Raw genomic sequence first — 23,259 nt, 5'->3', positions numbered from 1 at the left:
AGACAAACTACGGTCACTTTACTATGGGTTAGGGAAACAAGCCAACTTCAAACCATGGTTTATGATCTGGGCTTGTTTCTCTAAACCAGGGATGGGAAACTCTGGGAGGCCCAGAGGGCCCCCCCCCTTGCTGCACTCTTGCGTCCACCACACCAAAATTCAGCGAACACAGCAGTAGTGGCAGCAAGGGTTTGCTGCCAGATTTCAGTAGCAAACCACTGTAGAGCCATAGAACGGACAAACGTCAAGAATTCCATTCTCGCCCTGTGGTTTAATTGGAAAACTTAGTTTTCTTTTTTTTCCTGTGTGACATTTCCATTTGGCTAAGCTGAAAGAACACATAATGATGTAGCCACCTGTGGGTCTGTTATCTTGAGATAGCTCTAGTCTTCAAGGCCAGAGTAAGATTCAGTTAACTGGGACTGAATGATCTCAGCTGTGTTTCTGTGGGAACTTCCCCCCACCTTTTTGGGAAGCTGTGGTAGTTGACCTGTGATTAGCTCCTTGAAAACTTCTTGAGTTGTCTAGGGCCTGAGCATAAAAGGGGGAGGCTTGGAGCTGCCCATTTGTCTTCATCTCCATGCTCTAACTTGTTTTTCGGGCTTGCAGGCTTCTGGATTGTGGACCGGGCTCTGTCCTATTGGACGACCCGTACTTCGGTAACCATATAGGATAGGTTTAGGTATTTTTCACAGTTGCTCACATCTTTATGGTGACAATCTTGACACAGCTGTTGACACAGCAGCGGATCCATGAGAGAAACAGATGGCTGCATGTCTGCTGCTATGCTTGTGGTTCTCATAGAGTGACTAAGTCTGGAGAGGAGAAGCCCTCCCCAAAACCAGATTGGCTCTCAGGCAAGATAGGACCAGGAGAAATGGCAGCTCACATTCAAGTGGGGCAGATCCTTCTCTGCTTGTACCCCACCCAAAAACAGATCAGCACAGCAAGAAACTTCTGTGCAGCCTTTCACGGTGCCTATCACTTATTAGGCAGGGTGAGGCTGAGCCCTGGAGAACCTAGTGATGTGGGTTTTCTGGAAAATTCTTGAATTGGAAAATTTTCCTATGCAAATTAGGTTAATTTGCATAGGAAAATTTCCATCAGAAAATGTTCCAGTTGAATCAGGAACTTTTCAGATGCCCTAGAGAGTGTTAATTTTACTTGTATTTAGTGTTTTTTTTTAAGATAAAAAGAACCCCAGGTTATTTGATTTGGACCCCAAATATTTGACCCTATAAATATATTTGGACCCCAAATATTTGACCCTAAATACTTGAGGGGGGAAGCAAAGCACACTTAATGTGATTTAAATGTTATGCAGATTTTCTGAATACTTGTAAAAATGTAAAGGCAACAGCTTGTTACGTTACATTATTTAAATTTAAGAAAAAAACAACCCAGAGGTATTGAAAATTGTGTTGACACACTAATTTGAGCAACCCAAAGAACTGTGTGTGATATGCTAACAACCACTCAAAACTTTGAAGCTGCCAAGCTTGCCTGTTAATGACATTTGCAATTGGCATCCATTCATTATTACTGTATGAACTTACAAAATGGAAACATTCTCCAAGGGAAAAATTAAGCATTGGAAGAATTTCCATCCTGCATCACTGGGAGAACCTTCACCCATAATCACGCCTTGTGCCCTTTATTAAAAGGACCCTTCCAGTACTGATCTACTACGGGCAGCTGTGCCAGACACACAGGGAGGCACCTGGAAATTGCCTTTGTCCATACACAACAACAGCCTGCACCCTTCCCTCTCCCTCTTACAACACATCAGTGCACTGATCTTGTTCACTGGAGAGCTAATGTGACCTAGTGGTTAGAATTCTAGACTAGGACCAGGGAGTTCAACTCTCCGCTCAGCCATGAAGCTCACTCAGCGATCTTGGGCCAGTCAGTTTCTCCCCACTTAGTCTAACCTACTTCACAGGGCATTATGAGGGGGGGGGGGGGAGGAAGGGGGAGAGACACATATGGTGTCTTGAGCTTCTTCAAGAAAGGCCAATTATAAATCCAAAGAATAAAGAATGGATGGGGAATGAGCACTGAAAAGAAAGGATGTCTGAGCAATTAGAGCACAAGATATACAATGTATTTTCCCCACTATAATAGGTACTCACCTAACGAAACAACAGCAACACTCTCTGGCAAGAAATGCAGTCTGTATCTTATCAATAAATGCACCAATATGATGCAGATAGCTGGAAGGAAAATAAAATGGCATTTAGGTACATGCAGAACAACAAACAAATAACATGACCAGACAAACTGTGCAATTATCCTTGGAATTTAAAAGAAATATGAGGATAAAAAGTAAATTAAATAAAGTTCAATATTACAAGAAACAGGACCAGTTAGTTAAAAGATAAGTTCCCACAAAAGATAAAACCCACATTTTATGTGAGTTTTTTAAAAATAAAGTTTCCTTTCATTCTGGCCAGAAGTGGCCAGAAGATATATTGATGGCTTGAATCCAAAGCACTACAGTGGTGTTTCCACATGCACAACTTTCTAAATTCGATCTAAAATTATTTCTAGGCCTCTATGAGCCTAGAAAGTCATACCTGAGGACCCTTCAGAATCATGTGCAATGTGGTGTAGGGGGCTTGGGGATGGGGTGGGCAAGAATCAGCAGCATGCACATAACCCATGCATGACTGGAAGCTCCCGCTACTTGCACAAGAATCCCTAGAATCCAAACCTGTGTTGCAAGCAGTGAGTGCTACACAAGCTCTATGAAAGCAGCTTTAAGTGACTCTAGCTTTTCTGTACACATTATTTTCAGCCTACAGCAATTTCTCCTGTTCTAATTAACAAACCAGTCCTGAGCAGTCTTGCTTTCATGGCAACATTTTGCATGAGTCCTAAAAGTCTGGCCTTACATTGCACTTCTACTGCAGTCACTTTGGTAGACTGAACACTGTGCGCAATCCTATGCATGTTTAGATAGAAAATGTCCTACAACTCCCAGCATCCCTCAGCCAGTCATATTGGCTGAGGGATGCTGGGAGTAGTAGGACTTTTTTCTGTCTAAGCCTGCATAGGATTGCACCCTAAGGACAGTATCCAATACGACTGCTGCACCTCCGCTTGACCCATGGTGCCTGTAGGACCTACTGCTAGTGCAACAGGAATTAGTGCTTCCTAAAGCAACCTCAGAAATGAGCAGAAATGCTTGTTTCCAGAACAGACCAGTTAAGCGGAGCACCTTTCTGCAAGCTCCACTGATCCGCCCCATTGCAGAAACGAGTGTTTCCACTTGGTTCTGATTGCTTCAAGAACCGCTAGCTCCCTGTTGTGTTAGCGATACGTCATGCTAGCATGCAAGCAGAACTGGATACTGCCTGAAGTCCACAATGTAACCAACATTAAGTATGTTTAAGTCTCACAGATTTCAATGGAAGACAATTACGCATGTTCTTAGATAAGACTTTACTATCAGGAAGGAGGGGTTTTTTTTATTAGATTGTGTACCCTTTTAATATTTATAAACAAACAAAAGACAGTAGCTCCTCCTTTTCAGATGAAAAGGAAGCATAATCAGATGCAAGGCCCCCTAACCCGTTGAGCAAAAAAGGTGATCTGTGTGTGTGCAATTGCCCCTTGGGCAATTTTAATGTCACATTGTACAAATGTGTGTAAGGACGGGGCCACAAAATGTTTGAAGATACTCATCTTTGTAACGGCAGAAAGGACATTACATGAGATATGCTAACTCTTGAGAAAGTCCTGGGAGATGCTGGCCTAGTAATCACCTGAAGCATCTATCATTATACAATTAGACCAGGAGCAAGAGGAGTGCATCAGTCAACAATGAAATTAAGATGAATCTAACCCCAGGTGCTATGTCCTTGGAAATGACCCAATGAGCTTTAGGGCTTACTCAGATGATTCTCAAGGAACTCCCCAAAAACAGCATAAGTTTTCTTCTCTTCAACTGCTTAGTTCCAAGGATTAAAAAGTAATAACACCTCTGGATATTTTGCTCTTGATTTCATTGTACCAATATATATCATCAGCCATTTTCTGGTGGAAAAGAGAAATGTTAACATCAGAAGTCACACTCAGGCTCCAGAAGAAGACAATTAAATGGCACTAACACCCACTCAACACCAATAATCCACAACCATCCCAGAATCTCAAATGCATCACCTCCTATTGCAGTGAAGATGGAAAACTACTCCCACTGGATACAGCATGAATGGAAACTGAACTCTCAAGGCAGCTTTTATGAATGACTTTTTTAGACCTTAGTTAATAGGTTGAGTCCAGTGGAGGCTGGTGGCTCTGATTTCGGTGGAGTTGTGAATCCATTCTGGGTTTCAGTCAGAACCAGCCAGAACTCTAAAGAAGCTATCCAATGTGTTGAACCCTATCCCTAAAATGAGTTTAGCACCTTGGATATCTCTTTTAGGGTTCTGGCTGGTTCTGACTGAAACTCAGAATGGATTCACAGTCCCACGGAAATCAGAGCCACCAGCCTCTACTGGTTGGGTCAAATGTCCCCTAACAGTGCAGAAAACAATTCATAAAATATTTGTGTCAGTCTTTTACTCCAGGTTTTCTTGAACCATAATGAGATGTTTGCGGGGGGGGGGGGGGGGAAACGCTGCTATATTCAGTCAACGAAAACAATGATTTTATTCTCACAGCTTTGGGGATTAAGTCTACCCTCATTGGAATGACTGAGAAAACTGGGGGGGGGGGGATATGACATAAGATGCTAGGGGACAAACTGACCTTGCAAAATGCTGTTCAATTATCTACTTGCTCTTCATGTCTACAGATGCATATATCAGAACCTGTTTTTTTTTTCTTGTGAAAAAACAGCACAGTGGATGAACATACAGTATTTTGTCAATTTACATAATAAACAAATTACTCACTTTTCTTAGCATCAATACAAACAGTTTTAGGGATCAATAGTACCAAATAGGTCTTCAAAACCATTTTATATAAACCTGAATTTTTAAAAGATTTTTTTCTCAATCAGTACCTTCCCTGTGACTCAGCAAAACTGGTTCCTCCTGCCCAAAAAACCTCTTTTCAGCCTTCATTTTGAGCAATATTTAATCATTTGAGTTTTGAGGTCATTTTGACCACAATTGCATCTGCAAATGTTTGCAAGCAATCTACACCCTCACCTCAGCAGGTGGCCAGGCTTAAGGCAACTCTCAATCAAGGATTTTAGATGAGTCCTTTCCTATTTATAGAAACAACTTTGTTAGATATGTTGCTGAGGGTTGCCTGGGGCATCTTTGTAACCAGCCAGCCCAGAACAGCAGTGATTGTGAAGATGCAATCCTAAACCCACTTAACTGGGAATAAGCCCCACTGAATTCAATGGGGCTTCCTTCTGAGTAGGCACATATAGAATCGCACTCTAATTCTCCTTTTTTTCAATGCGTAAAGATGTAGCAAACTCAGACAAGGAATCCAAGCCAGCTGTCTTTCTTTATTATAATAAAAGGTGGTGACCAGGCGGTCTCTGTATGCTTCGAAATGCATGATCAAAGATGGCTAATGGGTTCCCCCCCGCTTTGTTTTCTGAGAACTTCAGCTATTAGGCAGTATAGAAATGGAATGAATGAATGAATGAATAAATAAATAAATAAATAAATAAATATAGTAGGCACTGCCTATTTAAATGCCTATATTAGAAATTGAACACTGCGTGATGGACTGAACATCCCAAAAGATGGATCTGCCTAGTAGACCTGGGTCTCTAGAGTTGATCAAACCCTCATTGAGCTAGAGAGATAGCCAGCTTGCCTTTGACATTGAGAGAGGCAGCCTCAGAACTGGGAGGGCCTGCCACTACTCACGGCTGACACCAATAATAGGGGTAGGTGTCATTTGTAACTCAGAAACTCAGCCATGATGGTGTTCTATTGTTCCAGAGAAGCTGCATGGGCAAGGAACTCATGGCATCTAGGATCAAAAGGATCCTGATGTAATGTGCAAGCTACTAGCACCTGACGTATTTAGTTCATGACCATCATGTTATCTGCCTAATTGAATTTACAGAAGTAGCCCTCATGTGGGTAGACAAACAGTGGGAATTCTGGATAAATGCCAATTCCTTCCTGAATTCCAAGTCACCACCCTAGCGAAGCAACTAACAAGGTAACTTAAGAAGTGGCCAATCGAAAGCCCTGGCAGGAAATGTGATCCGGTTTAGAAGTGTCCTCACCTCCAGATGGATCTCCACCATGCCCATCTTTTGCATAATTCTCCCCGTTCTCCCAATCAATTGCAGACCTCTTGTATTCCAGGAACCTGCACTAAATTGTCTCTCAGAAAGATGGCTTTGTAATGCTGAACTGATCAGCCGAATTCGGTCATAGAATCGGGAAAGGAAGGCTTCTATTCATTCCTGGAACCAAGCTACTGAATCTTTCATTTAACACCAACCTTTCATTCAATGCCATCTTTTTCTCCTTTGTGCTCCTTGCCTGTACCCTACAACTGCCCTTCTGTCCAAACTCTCATGGAGAAGTTGTTCTAACACACACAGGTCATTTGTTGTGTGGGCCTGTGATTCTCTGGGGCTTCACCTGGCACACTGCCTGCTCCTTGTGATCCACTGCTAGCAATATTCCTCCTGCTGGGTCCGAACCCACATTTCCAGGCTCAGCTTTTCTCTCTACTTGTGTTCCCTTGCTGCCTCATTGTCCCAGTTACAGCTGGAAGCATTCACTGCTGCATTTAGGCAACATTAATTTCTGTGGTGCTGCCCATCCACACAGGGAGTTCAACGAGATACTCAAGGGTGTATGTGTAGTTGTAACCGCAGTATCAGAGCTATGGACCTTTGCATTGTTCAAAGATCCAAGGAGGTCTCATTGAACTCCATGCCTCATACTGAGAATAAGCGGCATGACTGTTAAGGACTGTTGGCTTTAAACTCAATGGTTCACCCTTCCTGTTGCCAAGCTAAGAGCCAAACACATTTTGCTGAGGTTTCATGGGGTCCTCAACTGGGCACATCCAGCATTCAGCTATAACCAGGACCTGAAGCCCTTTGCTTTCCCCCTCCTCTGAAATAGGCAAGTATACCCAATCTGACTTTATTTCTCTCTCCTACTCCTGATATCACTCAAAATCTCTCCATTCCACTCTCCATGTGCCCAGCCCTGTGCCACTGAACTCAAGGCTTTCCTTATACACTTAGGCCTCCAAAGACCACTTCCCCACTTCCCCAGCACCTTCCCCATTCCTTATTTGGTAAACCATCAACTCCCCTCCTCCATCTTTTCTTGTTTTATCACTGCTATTGGGAATCATAAGGTAACAGTATTGTTGGACCAGTGCTAGGGGTAGTGCGCTAACCAATCCTCTCTTTTCTGGACATATTTGTGGCGAAATAAAAATGGGTATGCTTTAAGCTTAACCTTTGTTGGTGTTCTTGAGCTAACTCTCCCACTGTATCAAGTGCATCATATAATCTAACACGTGCACACATGCACCACACCTCTGCCCAAGATCCTGGTATTTCTGTGTCTGTCGAACACATGTGTACAGTTGCACATTGACATGCAGGTGTGACTGGAGACACGTAGTAAGACATCTCTGTGGTCAAAACAATAACAGAAAAATCACAGCAATGATGTGCTTCATGGAACTGTTTTGTCTATCCAACTCATGCAGTTGTAAAATATCGTAATTGCTCATAGTCATGCAGCATGTGCTATGCTTACAAGTTCTCACAATTTGTTCTTATTATTACAGGTATTTTACAACTCATGATTAGTGCACTGTTATAATTATGTTCAAGGCTGTATATTGTTGCCCTGCTTATTTAATTTATATGCAGAGTACATCATGAGAAACGCCGGGTTGGATGAATCACAGGTCAGAATTAAGATTGCCGGGAGAATTATCAACAACCTCAGATATGCAGACAATACCACCCTAATGGCAGAAAGCGAAGAGGATCTAAAGAGCCTGTTGTTGAGGGTGAAAGAGGAGAGTGCAAAAGCTGGTTTGAAACTCAACATTAAAAAAACGAAGATCATGGCATCTGGCCCCATCACTTCCTGGCATATAGAAGGGGAAGAAATGGAAGCAGTGACAGATTTCATTTTCTTGGGCTCCAAGATCACCGCAGACAGTGACTGTAGCCATGAAATTAAAAGACGCTTGCTCCTTGGGAGGAAAGCTATGGCAAACCTAGACAGCATAGTAAGAAGCAGAGACATCACCTTGCTGACAAAGATTCGTATCATCAAAGCTATGGTTTTCCCAGTAGCAACGCATGGCTGTGAGAGCTGGACTATAAGGAAGGCTGAGCGCTGAAGAATTGATGCTTTCGAACTGTGGTGCTGGAGAAGACTCTTACGAGTCCCCTGGACTGCAAGGAGGTTAAATCAGTCAATCCTAAAGGAAATCAACCCTGACTGCTCATTAGAAGGACAGATACTGAAGCTGAAGCTCCAAAATTTTGGCCACCTGATGCGAAGAGAAAACTCCCTGGAAAAGACCCTGATGCTGGGAAAGATTGAAGGCAAAAGGAGAAGGGGACGGCAGAGGATGAGATGGCTAGATAGCATCACCGCTGCAATGAATATGAACTTGAGCACACTCTGGGAGAGAGCGGAGGACAGGAAGGCCTGGCATGCTGTGGTCCATGGGGTCACAAAGAGTCGGACACGACTTAACGACTGAACAACAACAACAACAATAGTAATTATGTTATACAATATATATATGCAACAGGCACATTCTGTTGTTTTATGTTTTAAAAAGGGTGGGGTCAATTAGATGTCACACACTGTTCTTGTAGGTGTTTGCATTTTATAATGTGGGGCATTATGGACCACAATTATTTCTTATCCCATCCCCCTCCATGTTTTATTTGTATGGCTTCCTTGGGATACATTTGACCACAAACCTGGATTGATACAGTGAGTTTTTCTATCAACTAAGGGGATCTTGATTTAAATTAGCATTAGCATGAGTGATTGAGAAAAAAAGATTCACCATTTATTCTGACTGCCAGCAAACCATGTAACTTTATGTCTACATAGCTGGTCTTGAATATGCTATCTGACTGCATCACCAGATTATTCATACAACCAATCACCCCATGCTAATTTAAACCAGTTGACAGAACAAAAGAAATCTCATCCGCTGGGTTTGAAACTAGCCCCCAAACACTCAACCATGCCTGAAATAAGTCTGCCCCACCCCCCGCCACACACACAAGTGTAAGTAACAATTAAGATACACGTAGTATTTCTTGAGTGGTCACAGCGGACTCTTCACTTCCAGTGTGAACCCAGCTGCAAGAAGGACACATGTTCCAGTCAGCCCTCCCTTGAGTGTCAGAAGGCCTACTTGCATTTTTTTACTTTTAAAAAAGGTGTATGTGCAGTTATGTATACATATGCTCATCCTCCATCTTACAAAAGAAGGTAGTTTTTAAAAACATTGATCTGAGGTTGGGCCCAACTTTTGGAACCTGATCCTAGGTAAAGTAAACCATTTCTTTAGACCTTATAATTATTATTTTAGGACATCTTAAGGGGTTAAACAAGAGATAGAGATTTGTTATAGGCCTATGCATGTGAGAACTCTAATCATCTAGTACTGGAAGAAAGATAAAACTCCATTTATTCAACTATGGGACTTGAACTGTTGGCCACTAATCAAATGTTTAAAGCTTATATATCTGTTTAGCATCAGGGAAAGTAGACTGAAGTTGATTGAAATTATGGTAGTGATCGATAGTGGGTTTTTTTTTCCAGAATTGGAGACAACTAATGAATTAAAGCTAGACTGATTTTATGCGTGAATTGTGATATAGTGATAATTGTTCTGTAAAGAAAAGGATTTGTGACTTAAATGGTGATGGATGGAATGTAAGTTATAACATGCCTTTGGTATTTTCTTTTGAGGGGAGGTTGTTGTCATGTTAATATTTTTTTGTTTTTATCACCTTTATGCATGCTTGATATATTTATATTTTAAAAATATTGAAAGAATTATCTGTTGCTGGGAGTTATGCTGGTAATGTAATGAACACTAGCCAATAGGCACCCACTATGGTCATAACAAAATCAGCATCAGAGTATGAATCAACTTTTCTCCTGTTAAACTGGAACCTAAGCCAAAAACTGAAGAACTCTTTCAGCCAGTGAGTCCTAGGATGAAAATGCATATCTTCATTCTGAGTACAGGAAAGGCAATACCAACTCTCCTCCACCACTCTTGAACGGTTTTATCGGTCTTCAGCCTGAATCAGCCTTAAATCGGTTGCACTAATCTTTAAGACATTTAGGGAGCAATCCTATGGCCGCTAGTCAGTGGCTAGATGGCCATAGGATATGTGGTGTTCCGAGAACTGACCTCGGAGCCCATGCTCTGAGCTCGGTTCACAGAGAACCGACCTTGCTCCCCTTCCCCAAGGCAGTGCGGAACAGCCCTGTGCTCCGTGCTCGGAAGAGGAGCATAGAGCGGCCAAAATGGGACGTTCCAGGGGGTGTTCTGGGGAAGGCAGAAATGCCGGTATGACACATCCTATGTGTCATCCGGCAGCCTCCTCCCCTGCTCTGCCTTCCCACGGCTAGACAGTCAAAATCGGAGGAGGAGCACAGAGGGAATGATCCCCTCCATGCTTCTCCTGCCCTGCACTGGATAGGCAGTTGCCGCCGAGTTCGGAGGTCGCCACCTATCACCATAGGATTGTGCCTTTAGAGAGCAATCTTATGGCCACTAGACGCTGTCTAGTTTAGATGGCCATAGGATTTTTTGGTTTCTGGGAACTGAGCTTGGAGCCAGGGCTCCGAGCTTGGTCCAGAAACCATGCTCCCCACCCCTCCCCCACCACTTTGTAGCTGACACGGTTCTCACTGGTCTCTGCGCTTGGAAATGAAGCTTGGGGAGCACAAAAAGGGGCATTCCCAGGGGTGGGGCGGGGACAGCAAAACCATTGCTACAAAGCTTCCTATGAACCACACAGCCTCCCACGCTTTGAAGCGCCCTGGCTGATGTCTATCTCGGAGGCTGGCATATATCTCGACAGGATTGCGTCCTTACGTGGAAGTCCAAATTATTTCAGAGGAACTTAACGTCCAAGTAAAACATACTCAAGATTTAAGTCCTAGACTCAGCCGGATCCCAACATCCTTATTTGGTAAAGAAAATTAATAAACATCCCATAAAGGCATTTGCTGAATTAAATAAATGTTTGCATAGCACTTCACAAATACAGAGCTGCCTAGTAACCAGTCATCAGTAATCCCAACTTTTCATACCTATAACATGCTTGAAGTGAAGCAGTCAAAACACTAGCCAAAAAAAAAAAAAAAAGTGGGGTGGGGGCACTCCAAGAACATTTGCAAAAGTTCTCAAGTGTTCCAGGACATAGAAAAACAGGGTGTGCCCCAGTGATTAAACTTCACAAAGTCAGGTCAGTATGCAAGTCATAAAAATCTGAGTAGATTGCATAAGAGGAAAGAGAAGGAAACTTTCCGGTCAACCTTTTTCATAAAATAAGTGAGTGGGCATTACACAGAACTAGTCTAACACTGGATTTCCATGATGAAAACAAACCACCGTGGTTTGTTTTAATCCGCGGCACATGCCAACCACCATTAGCCTAATTACTGACCTGGGCACAGTGTGTTATATCATCTGAACCCAGGTGGCATGACTTGTTTGAGGGGGAAACAATCCTTAGATAACCCATGAGTGGGTAATTTGGCTAATGGTGGCCAGCAGGGACCAGCAATTAAAACAAGCCAGCATGGCTAAGCCACTGTGCCTTGTTTGATTGTCTGAACGGGCCCTAAGTTTTAACAGCATCACAAAAACAACCACTAGATATGTCACTACCTCTGATGTAGCCATAATGGACAGGGCTGCTCTTGCAACAGATGGGAAAACATACACCCTAAGATCACATAGAGGCCATTTTGTGTAGATTAGACCTGGCATAAGATCCAGACATCTTTTGGCAAGATAGTACTGATGCAGGTATATGGCATTTGCTCAGCAATCAAACCGCAGTCTTTTGTCATTGGGGAAATACAAGCATGGCATCTACTGAGATGACAGGAGTTGCGCTGAATATGGTGGAAGGACCTTAATGAACAGGGCATGTGGCAAGTGAAAACAATGATCAAGCGTGGAGCACTCAAACAGCAAAAGCAAAACAAAAAGTGGCAAATGCTGGCAAGAGGAGATCCTTCTCAAGCAGTAATCCTCTGCCATGTCATTACCTTTTTATCACCTTTTAAAAAATTCTCCCAGCTCCAGCATTTAAAAAATCTTGCTTGATTTTATTTTTCAAGGCATGAATGGGCTTTAACTCACAGCAGGACTATCTCTGCTCCCCATGCATTGGGTGAAGATGGGCCATTGTGCCATGAGCACCGGATCTCAGCTACACCGTTGTAGAAAATAACCTCTACAAGGGTTTTTTTCACCACCATCTGGAAAGCAAAAGAAGCTCCAGAATTTAAACTGGAATGAGGGTGAACAGAAACAGATCTGGACTCTGCTAGTTTTGTTTCCAGAGTACTGGGTCTGCAGGGGCTTACTTTGTCAGATGTGCTGGCATGATTTGGTAAAAGATCCTCTGACTACTTTCCCCACCCATGTCATGGCCCCTCTGGAAAACTCCCTTTTGGAGAATGACATGGAGCCCTCTGAGCCAAACACTGTGGAGAAGCTGCCTATGTCTAGGGGCCTTATGGCAGATTGGAGGTCCTGGGACCTCCAGGGACACAGCCATCAACCTCATGACAGAGGTAGCCTCATGACAGAGGTACCCCAGACTCAGAGGCAGTTGCCAAGCAGCCACCTAGTCCCAGAGAGCGCAAGAATCTAATGGTCAAGGCTTGGCCAGTTGCCAGACACAGAAGTACCTGTCTGAGAAATAAGGACTCCTCATGAGTAAAGGTATCCTCATGAGTAAAGGCTCTGCTCACAAGTAAACCACTCCTCAGGTGGCACTCATAGCCTGCAGCTGTGCTCTGGGTGGGCTTTAAAGACTCAGACTTAAAAGCCTTCAGTTCTAGGCATGGAGTTGTTGGAGAAGCGCCTGCATGCCAGCTCTCAGATTCTTGCTTTACATTGCCCTGATAACAACTTTTCTCTGGAACTCCCTGTGTTAGATTGCCTACAGACTGTGCCTTTGATATTGACAGTGCTTTGACAGTGCTAATTCCCTGGAGCTCTGTCCCCGCACCACTGCCAAGCAGGGCAATCACTGCCACAGAAGTGCCATTGCTGTGATACATGGTCCAAATTCGGCATCCACCAACCGGTTTACCAACTGGTCAAGGACAACTGCCCTGGGTCCTCTAGTGAGTGGGACGCACAGCAGTGCACAGATCCTTTCTCCCAAACCTCTCATTGGTGTTGCGGTTTGGGGAAGGTAATTATAGCAAGTCTCTTCCAAGTAGCAAGAAGGGCTCTTGCCATTTTTACCTTCTCCATACCTCAACACAAGACTCCATCTTTCCCCCGCTGTGCATGTCTGATGGTTTCAGTAAGGGAAGAGCTCACGGATAACAGCTGGCTAGTCTGCCAAGCCACCATTTGCATAGATCTCGCCATGTTTATTTTGTGCCAGCCCATCATGGTCCTTTTCTTACAATTATTGCAGCTGTACAGTTGCACAAAACCACTGCCTGGGGGATTGGCTGCTTTCAAAATAGATTTTCATGCAGCCAAGATTTTAACCTATTCTGCCAGAGGAGAGAGGGAAAGAAGTTTCCATCCTTTCAAATAAACCTTCTAAATTCCTTTGTGACACATACAAACATAGATGCTGAAAGCTTTCCTTTGCATTGTCTTCTGCTCTTTTCTTTGGCTTTGAACTTTCCTTTTAGGCCTATTCAAACATGTTGGCCCTGGACAAAAGACAGACATCAATTTTCTCTGTAGACAATGGGCTATTTAAAATAGACAAGGGAAATTGGTTTCATTTTCATTTTTTTAAATCCTCGTTTTATTTTCTTCTCTTGCTTCCCTTAATAAAGTCTCGTGAGACTTTATCATAGTATTTACCTCTGTAATATACTTATAAAACTTCAGTGTTATTGCAAACAAGCCTAGGTTTTCCGACACAAAGTGCATATTGTACTGCAACATCATCCAAAAGATCACAGAAAAATCCCAAGGGTTTTTTGTTTTGTTTTTTGTGGGAGAAGGGGGATAAACGCGTACACATATACTATGAATCAGGAGGAACCTGAAGGCATATTTCACTCAGCTCTTATTTAGAGGACCTGAAACACCGTTTCAGCATGAGACTAGTATGGGTCCAGTTGACTTCTCCCCAACAAGTGTAGGGGATTCCCAAAGGAAAATATATCTGGCTACTTGCCTCAGAGCAATTCTATTACTGTAAAAATTTATAGTACAATAAAATTTAGGTGCTTCCTAAATCTGAATCTTTGTTGGTGAGCTGATTTCCCCACTTTGTCTAAGTATAGTGCCATGTCCACACCACACCTCTGCAAAAGATCCCAATATTTCTGTGTCGAGTACATGTGTATAGATGCGAGTTTGCACTCGTGTGAATAAGAACCCATGGTAACAAGGCAACTCCCCATCAAAAGTGGTAATTTGGGGGTAAAAAAGGGTGTTACTCCTGGGCATCTGCTGGGTGGGGCATTTGACTCTCTAAGTCTAATCATTTCAATTTAATGCTCCTGTTATACACAGTGCACATATCACTCTAGAAGTGAATAAGCTTTAGTTTTGGAAGCAGCTAGCTGCTGTAATTGTTTGAATTATCTTCCGAATCTCTTTTTGTTTTCATCTCTTTTTGAAACTTCCCAAATATCTCAGTTCTGTCATGGTATTAAATACTCCCCCACAAAACTAAAAGCTGCACTGCGAATATGAGCCTCTGAATAGAACACATTGCCATAACTGAAATTGTTTCACAGCCTTCATCTTTCTATTTGCTCTACTACATGTATTAATTCCGGAATACAATCAAAAGTAACTGTTAAAAGAGATTTTTCAATGCACATTCACCTAACACAAGAAGACTAAAGAATATAGTCATGCCGCTTGACTGCTCCTCTTGTTGAGCTTGCACCCCAGTTTGCACTGGAAGGATAGGTCTGGCAGGTGTAGGAAGCACCAGCTTTGTGGTGAGGGCCAGAGTGGTGTGAAGGGTGACATTGAATACGTCATGGGTAGCATTTGAGAACCTGTAAGAGAATATAAACCTGGATCAGACTAAGTAAAAGCTGGACAAAAAATAAAAGCAAATTCAAAACCACAGAACTTTGAGGGAAGATGAAATGCAAAACTACTATTTGAGTAATGGTTACTAACTTTCAACCCGTCTTAAGGCAACCTTCCCTAATTACAGGCCCACACATAAATATTTTGACTCCAAAACTCTTGGAAAAATATCCCAGTTAGCAGTCAACAGTTGGTAAGAATTGTAGGTGGAGAAAACATGAACGAGAACATGATGGCTTTCTTATGGGTACAGGAACCCCACCCAACCTCTTAGGAGGAACTGAGGTATACATGTTATACTGACATTCTCAGTGAATTGAGATGTCATGCTACAATTCCAGTTTACATTTTATACCCTGGCAGGGATTCACCTATCTTTCAAAGGCACGTGCCTTATAGGTGGCTCTTTCTGCTTGAAGGAGAGTGTGTGTCACAGGAAACCGTCTTGCCAATAGGTCCATGTCACACAGACCTGTGTGTGTTGCTTGTTATTAACTGAACTGCTTGCCTGTTTATCATGACACAACATTCACTGAACATTTAATCTCTGAAAACCATTGGCTGGTTTTCCTTTGATAACCATCTTTGCTCAGTCACTCACTGGAAGCCAGTTTGCTGACACTACTTGTTTTTAATTATGCTTTCCTTTTTCCCTTTTTTAAGTTATGCCACCCTTGATATAATAAATACAGCAAAATAACATTAATCCTGGCCCGCATACTAGACAGTCCACACTCAATTGTCCACACTGAATACAAGGTTAGGAAGCTTTGGGATTCAACCTCACTAGGACCTTGAGGAGACCTCCTCTGAGGAGGAGGCATGGTACCCTGTGGAAACCCCTAGCAAAGCAGAATTCTGAAGAGCCCATTGAGTTACCTAGTCCTAAGGGTATCCTGCTGGAGGCCTTTGAAAACACCCACAGTCTTGACCCTGGCTTCCCCCCTTCATCCCCTGGGCCAGAGGGAAATCTAGAGCCAACCAAGGAGTACATATCTAGCTGTCAAGAGGCTTCTCCATCAGGGGTCTCCTCAGGAGGAAGAGTCTACTCAGGAGGAGAAAAAAGCCAGAGAGTGACCAGTTATACCTTGTAACCCAGCAGATAATCAGGAAGGGGAGGAGCTGGCAATAAATCTCTCAGTGTCTCCTGGCACAACTTTCTTTAGGCAACCCTAGGGGCCAGGCCTTGTGAACCTTTGTCTTGGCTCTGGCCTCAGTTCCTGACTGATCGCCCTTGGTTCTAGCACCCACTTTGGCATTGGTGTACTTGTGCTGTGGATCCTGCTTCCCTTCCAGCTACACTCTTGCTTGAGTCCCAGCATGCTTGGACCCCATGTATGCGAAGGAACTGACCTCAGACAGGAAGCTGCCCTATATCATAGACCTGGGAATGCCAATATGGTACCTGTGGGCACTGATCTCTCTTAGTGACTGCCAGCTGCCTGACTTTCCTTTTTAAAGTTTCATTAAGGTTTTTTTTTACTATATTATTTTAACTGAGAGGCTAGCATGCTGCAAAGTGCTGCCCTCCAGCATCTTCTCTCTTTGGGTTAAAAAGAGTGGTTTTGTGTTTCGGAGCTCAGGCCCCAGCCCTGCCTTGGTGTTTGGGCAACTCATTTTTCTTTTAGTCTTCCCAGTTGCTTTCTGGGAAATGAGTGTTCTGTGACTGGCCACACCCACCATGGCAGCCATTTTATGAATGGGCATTCTCTCAATTCTGAATGTGCCTACCAATTCAAAGAGTGTGGGGAACGCTGCCATAGATGATTTGTCCATCTAGCCCAGTACAGTGGCAGTAGCTCTCCAGGGTCTCAGGAAGAGGTCTTTCCCCATCACTTGCCACCAGATCCTTTTAACAACAGATGCTTGGCAGCTTCTGCACCCAAACCACTATCACAGGGCTATAGTCCATCCCTGACATTTGATATGTGGAAAACACTCACTGGATAAAAATATTCGTTTATTAGCCAAACATTGTGTAATGGCGCCACTGCGCTGTCACGGAGATACTATTCCCCTGCACTTATGTTGTAAGAGAACCTATGTCAGATGCCACAACAGAGTGTTCTGTAAGAAGCCACATTACAAAACTGAAGTGCTCATGAAATAAGTATTCCTAGATGTGTATATATGTTACTTCAAGTATAAAAGGTGTCATGCTTTGTTGCCATTAATACATGGGTTTTATACTATATAGTACTGAGCCTGCCAAAAAAATTGTTTTGCTTAACAAATAACATCTTGAAAGGCCAAAAAGTGTCCTCTAACCATTAACTGTAAAGAGCTTTCAGAGGGTGTTCCTAAATAAACATAAGAACAGCCATGCTGGAGAAGCCTCAAAGGTCCACCTCATCCAGCATTCTGTTCACACAGTGGCCAACCAGTTGCCTGTGGGTAACCCACAAGAAGGATATGAGTACACTAGCACCCTCCCACTTCTGTTCCACAGCAACTGGTGTATGTAGGCATACTGCCACTGATACTGGAGGCAGCACATAGCCATCAGGACTAGTAGCCATTGATAGCCTTATCCTATGAATTTGTCTAATCCCCATTTAAAACCATCCAAATCGGTGGCCATAATACATCTTGTGGTAGCGAATTCCAGTTTAACTATGAACTGTGTGAAGAAGTACTACTTTGTCTGTCCTGAATCTCCCACCAATCAGCTTCGTGGGATGACCCTGGGTTCTAATATTCTGAGAGAGCAAAAAAGAAGTCTCCCTATCCACTTTCTCCACACCATGCATAATTTTGCACACCTCTGTCATCCCCTCACTTGCCTTTCCTCTAAGCTAAACAGTCCCAGATATTGTAACTTTTCCTCATAGGCAAGTTGCTCCAACCCCTTGATCATTTCAGTTGCCCTTTTTTGCACTTTTTCCAAAACTACAATATCTTTTTTTCCTTTTTTTTTGGTGCTGTGAACAGAACTGTGCACAGTATTCCAAGAGTGGTTGCATCATAGATTTGAATAAAGGAAGTATGATATTGGCAATTTTATTTTCAATTCTGTTATGTATTCAAGGGGGGAGGTGTACTGTGGGTTAGTTATTGTTTTGAACCTTGGCAGTTCCTGTTGAGTTGGGAGCAGCAGCAGTGGGTGGAGCTTCTGCTATGCTGTCACTTCTGTGTGTGCTAAATTAAAGAAGAGTTGTGTTTGAGGTCAGCTGATTCTGCAGTCATTCCTTCTACTTATACAACAAATTCCTTTCCTAATTATGTCTAACATGGAAAGTATTGATCCCAATTCAGATACCTGTGGGACCCCACTGTTTACATCCCTCCACTGAGAGAACTGACCATTTATTCCTACTCTCTGCTTTATGTTCTTTAACCAGTTACTGATCCATAAGAGGCACTCTCCTCTTATTTCATGACTGCTAAGGGGGGATCAGGTCCTGTGTGCGTATGTGCAAGAGAAAGAGAGAGAGAGAAAGAAGATGGATCTCCACAGGGTTGAGGCTTTTCCGGTAAAGTGATCTGGCCAAAGCTCTTGATGGTGTGGAATCAAGAAAAGACTTGCTGGGGCAGGACGCAAAGCAAAACAATAACCGGCAAAAGCAAGAAGAGAGGTGACAGTAATTGCTCTGCTGGTCAAAGGCTGTCAAAAGGAAAGAGAGCTTCTGCTATTGGGCAGTACAGAGATGAAATAAATAAGGAAAAGAAGGTTTATAGAGGGACAGAAAAGAATATTCACAAATCAGAGTGGAGAGTGACAGAGCAAGACAAAGAGCCAGTAGAGTTGCTTGGGCGCCAGAAAGCCTATAATTTTCCACAGAGTGCTTAAGAAGCAGAGTCTGAGTCTGAGGACCCTGACAAAATGTTGGAGAAAAAACAGGAAGGGCACTTTTCAAAACAGAACCCTGAATGCTTGAGATACATCAGATCAACTTTGGATGCAAGTCTTCCCTGTGTAATGCAGAAAACCTGTCCACACTGACATGCTGGGCAGTTTGCAGCAGAAAGCAGGCAGGGATACTGGTGGTAGGTGCGCCCCGTCTACTCCAACTGCATGATGATAATACAATAAATGACATGGGATGGAGCTACAGAGCTGAAGCTGTATGACACAGCCTTGGCAGTAAGTTAATTGGACTTGCGCTACACACTTAATGACACATTTGTTCTACTTTGGTGGTGTGGAAAGGGCAACTTTGTTTACCCTTGGTTCCAGCTTCCCCAAAGTATTGAGAAGGTAGATGCCTTTGGTTTTTTTCACACTACAAAAAAGTGGACCTGGTGAGAACATCTGAGGTTTACATGTGAGTAAATCAGCTGGGCCATGTTGGTGTGAATGCTACTGTCTTGGATGAGGCACTGGGCATTCTGCTTTATTACCAGAAGGTGATGTGACCAAATAAGAAGGGGGGGACGACAATTTGTTATATCTGAACAACACAAAAAGACCATAGGGAAATGTGAGGTGCTTTCAAAGAGGCAGAAGACAGTAGAGATGGGGAGACATATCTGAGTTCTTGCCACATATGAGGAAGATGGAATGAATGGGCATTAGAGATGCAAGAGATGTTCACTATACTTCTGCTGACACTTTATGCTCCAGTTACATATTCAAGGCATGCAGCAAAGCAGGAATATTTGATATATAGTCACACATGGCAAAAACAAATGGAAACATACGAAAGCACAGAATGGTCGTGCTGAATGTGATGCGGCTGCAAAAAAGGCAAATGCTATTTGGGTCTGCATTAATAGAAGCATAGCTTCCAAATCCCGGGAAGTACTAGTTCCCCTCTACTCAGCACCGGTTAGGCCTCTTCTGGAGTACTGTATCCAGTTCTGGGCACCACACTTTAAGGAGGATGCAGACAAAACGAAAAAAGTTAAGACAGTTAAGAGCAACGAAGATGATCAGGGGACTGGAAACAAAGCCCTATGAGGAGACACTGAAAGAACTGGGCATGTTTATCCTTGAGAAGAGACGACTGAGGGGAAATATGATAGCGCTCTTCAAGTACTTGAAAGGTTATCACAGAGAGGAAGGCCAGGATCTCTTCTCCATCATCCCAGAGTGCAGGATACAGAACAATGGGCTCAAGTTACAGGAAACCAGATTCCAGCTGAACATCAGGAAAAACTTCCTTAGAGAAATACAACAGAACCAATTACCTAGGGAGGTAGTGGGGTCTCCCATATTGGAGGCATTCAAGATGAAGCTGGACAGCCACTTGTCAGGGATGCTTTGACTTGGATTCCTGCACTGAGCAGGAGATTGGACTCAATGGTCTCGTAGGCCCCTTCCAACCCTATTATTCTATGATTCTATGAATGCCAATGGGGCTCTATCAGCCTAATCAACCTCAAGATGTTCCAGCAAAGATAAAAAGGATATCTCAACTTGAGGAAATACAAGTGGAGATCAGCATAAGAAAAGCAAGACAACTCATTATCCCTCTTTACTTTTCTTACTGCTACTTGGTTAAGGCTCATCATGTATGTTCCCTGGTTCTACTTTCTTCAAGCCAATAACCAATTCTCGTTGAAGAAGTGGTGGGCCATCCACCTATTTACCTAATGTCCCAATCCTTTTGAGGAGATGGGAAGGAAGCATATAGATATCATCTCCCTTCCAGTCTAAGACATCCCTAAACCATGCTGGGAGTTGTAGGACTTTTTTCTGTTCAAACATGCATAGGATTGCACCCTTAGAGAGCCTCTGCTGAGGCTTAGAGGGAGTATGCAGAGAGCTACTATTCTTCCAGCCAGTTAGCACTTGACAAGTACTGCCTATAAGCACACATGCTTTGTGCTGATCATCTTTGGGGGCTGTGGCTGACTGCACCCAGAATTGCAGGTGGTTTGGGGATGGGGAGAAGGTGACATACATCTGCCCAAACCTACTTCCCTCACCAAACCATCCCAGTTCTCATATGTGTGGTAGCCTGAGCTGACAGGAAAGCCCCAGCAGCTAAGGCTAGTGCATACAATGAATGGCAAGGATAGGGACCTGTGGTCCTGTCACCCTGGGCTACCCTGTCTGACACTTCAAATAGCCTCTTCAGGCAGCTGCAGACAGCCCAGCTAGGTATTATCAAGATGATTTGCATTCACCCCAAGATCTAGGGATATGCTAGAAAGGAGCCTAGATAAACCCACACATAGGGGAAAGTGCTGAGGGGAAACCAAGCCTTGACTGTGGGCCAGCAGTTATGTGGCATCCATGATTTTTGTGAACCGCCCAGAGAGCTTCGGCTACTGGGCGGTATAGAAATGAAATAAATAAATAAATAAAATGATTTCATTTTGAGACCAGCAGCCTTTCTCAACCTGGTGCTCTCCAGGTGTCTTGGACTTCAACTAGCAACAGCCCCAACCGGCATGGCCAATGCTCAGTTCCGGAGGGCACCAGGTCAGGGAAGGCTGTTCTAGGGCAACCCTTGCCATACCAGAAACTTGACCTGAAAGCCTGCAGGCTGACCGGAGTGACTGAAGGGTGGGTGTTCACCTGGGACACTAAAAAGCACCTTTGAACCTCTTCCCTGCACACCTGTGCAATCCTTTTGCAATCTCCCCTTTTCCCCATTCCACGTCAGAGACGGCAGAGGCCAGTGGCTCCGGTTTGGGTGTGGCTGTGAACCCATGCTGGGTTTCAGTCAGAACCAGCCAGAACTCTAAAACAGCTGCCCAAGGGGGCTTGGGTTCAGCACCTTGGACAGCTCCTTTAGCGTTCTGGCTGGTTCTGACTGAAACCCAGCATGGGTTCACAGCCACACCGAAATCGGGGCCACCAGGCTCCATTGGTCAGAGGTCCTGGGCAAGGTGCCTGGAGTGGCCTGATCCCTGCCCGCCTATTCCTGGTAGCTCGATAGAGCTTTCCTCAACCTGGGGCCGTCCAGATGTGTTGGGACTGCAACTCCCATCATCCCCAGCCAGGCCATGCTGGGGAGGGCTGGCCTAGCTCGCCCGACCGACGAGGAACCGACCACCACTCCCCGGCACAGCGCCGCCGCCGCAAACCCCGTCAGAGATTCCCCCACCCCACGTTTCCCGCCCTCCCACACGGAAGCCACTCACTCCGTTCGCGCCATTTTCTCTCCTTCTTCTCCCGCCAGATCTTACCCGAAAGAAATATTTCCCCTCCCCCCACCACCCTTCCCCGAAACCATAGAGCGGCAGAGCCGTAAACCGCCTCAGCGCAACGCTTCCGGCTTCTTGCTTGCGACGCTCCCGCCTCTGCGTGACGCATCTCGATGGGCGAAGCGCGGCCCAGCGAAAGGGCGGCGGGAGTCCGGGCGGCCCGGCGCGCGCTCTCGCTTAGCAACGGCGTGCGTGGGACGTGACGTCATGGCCGAGACCCGAGCGCTTCCGAAACCGAGACGGGGCAGACGCGTCGTTTCCGCGGCTACGCCTCGCTCTGCGGTTTCTATGGGAAAGGAAGGCGGGGATGGAGCGTTTCCGAGCAACGGGCGCCTGCTGTTGCGCAATGGCCAGTGGAGGCGGGTGGCTCCGATTTCGGTGGGGCTGTGCATCCATTCTGGGTTTCAATCAGAACCATCCAGAACTCTAAAGCAGCTGTCCAAGGTGCTGGACCTATTCGGGGGTGGGGTTCGGCACCTTGGATAGCTCCTTTAGCGTTCTGGCTGAAACCCAGAATGGATGCACAGCCCAACCGAAATCGGAGCCACCCGCCTTCACTGGCAGTGGCTCCACGTGGAAACCCAGAATGGCCACCCAAGACGGACAGGTCATGGCAGAGAGTTCTGACAAAATGTGGTCCACTGGAGAAGGAAATGGCAACCCACTCCAGTATTCTTGCCAAGAAAACCCCATGGAACGTATCACAAGGCTAAAAGAGATGACGCCGGAAGATGAGCCCCTCTGGTCGGAAGGTGTCCAATATACCACTGGGGAAAAGGCAGAGGGTATTTCCAAGCAGTGCCAGAAAGAGTGAAGCGGCTGGGCCAAAGCCGAAGGGACACTCAGCTGTGGATGTGTCTGGTGGTGAAAAGAAAATCCGATGCTGTAAAGAACAATATTGTTTAGGAGCACGGTCCGGGAGAGAGCTCAGAACAG

At 44.5% G+C, this 23,259-nt stretch overlaps 1 protein-coding gene across 9 annotated transcripts in view; it reads right to left on the bottom strand.

The window, feature by feature from the left end:
* The window catches only part of SLC9A8 (solute carrier family 9 member A8), a 91,150-nt gene extending 68,729 nt beyond the window's left edge, over positions 1–22,421 (bottom strand). For 3 of the 9 annotated variants that reach the window (XM_084854111.1, XM_084854112.1, XM_084854120.1), the window contains exons 1-3: positions 22,261–22,421; positions 15,010–15,188; positions 2,133–2,213 (exon numbers count right to left, since the gene is read on the bottom strand). In XM_084854111.1, coding sequence (XP_084710237.1) covers positions 2,133–2,213; positions 15,010–15,188; positions 22,261–22,274 — 274 coding nt within the window. In that variant the 5' untranslated portion in view covers positions 22,275–22,421. The other 6 variants (XM_084854114.1, XM_084854116.1, XM_084854115.1 and 3 more) reach the window with 6 other exon arrangements.
* Between the last annotated feature and the right edge of the window lie 838 nt (positions 22,422–23,259).

Source organism: Heloderma suspectum, chromosome 4, assembly GCF_057233095.1.
Source record: "Heloderma suspectum isolate Gila_16-S chromosome 4, 16-S_ref, whole genome shotgun sequence".
Classification (NCBI taxonomy): domain Eukaryota; kingdom Metazoa; phylum Chordata; class Lepidosauria; order Squamata; family Helodermatidae; genus Heloderma; species Heloderma suspectum.
The sequence above is the reverse complement of the archived record's forward strand: the minus strand, read 5'-3'. Positions and strand labels throughout refer to the sequence as shown.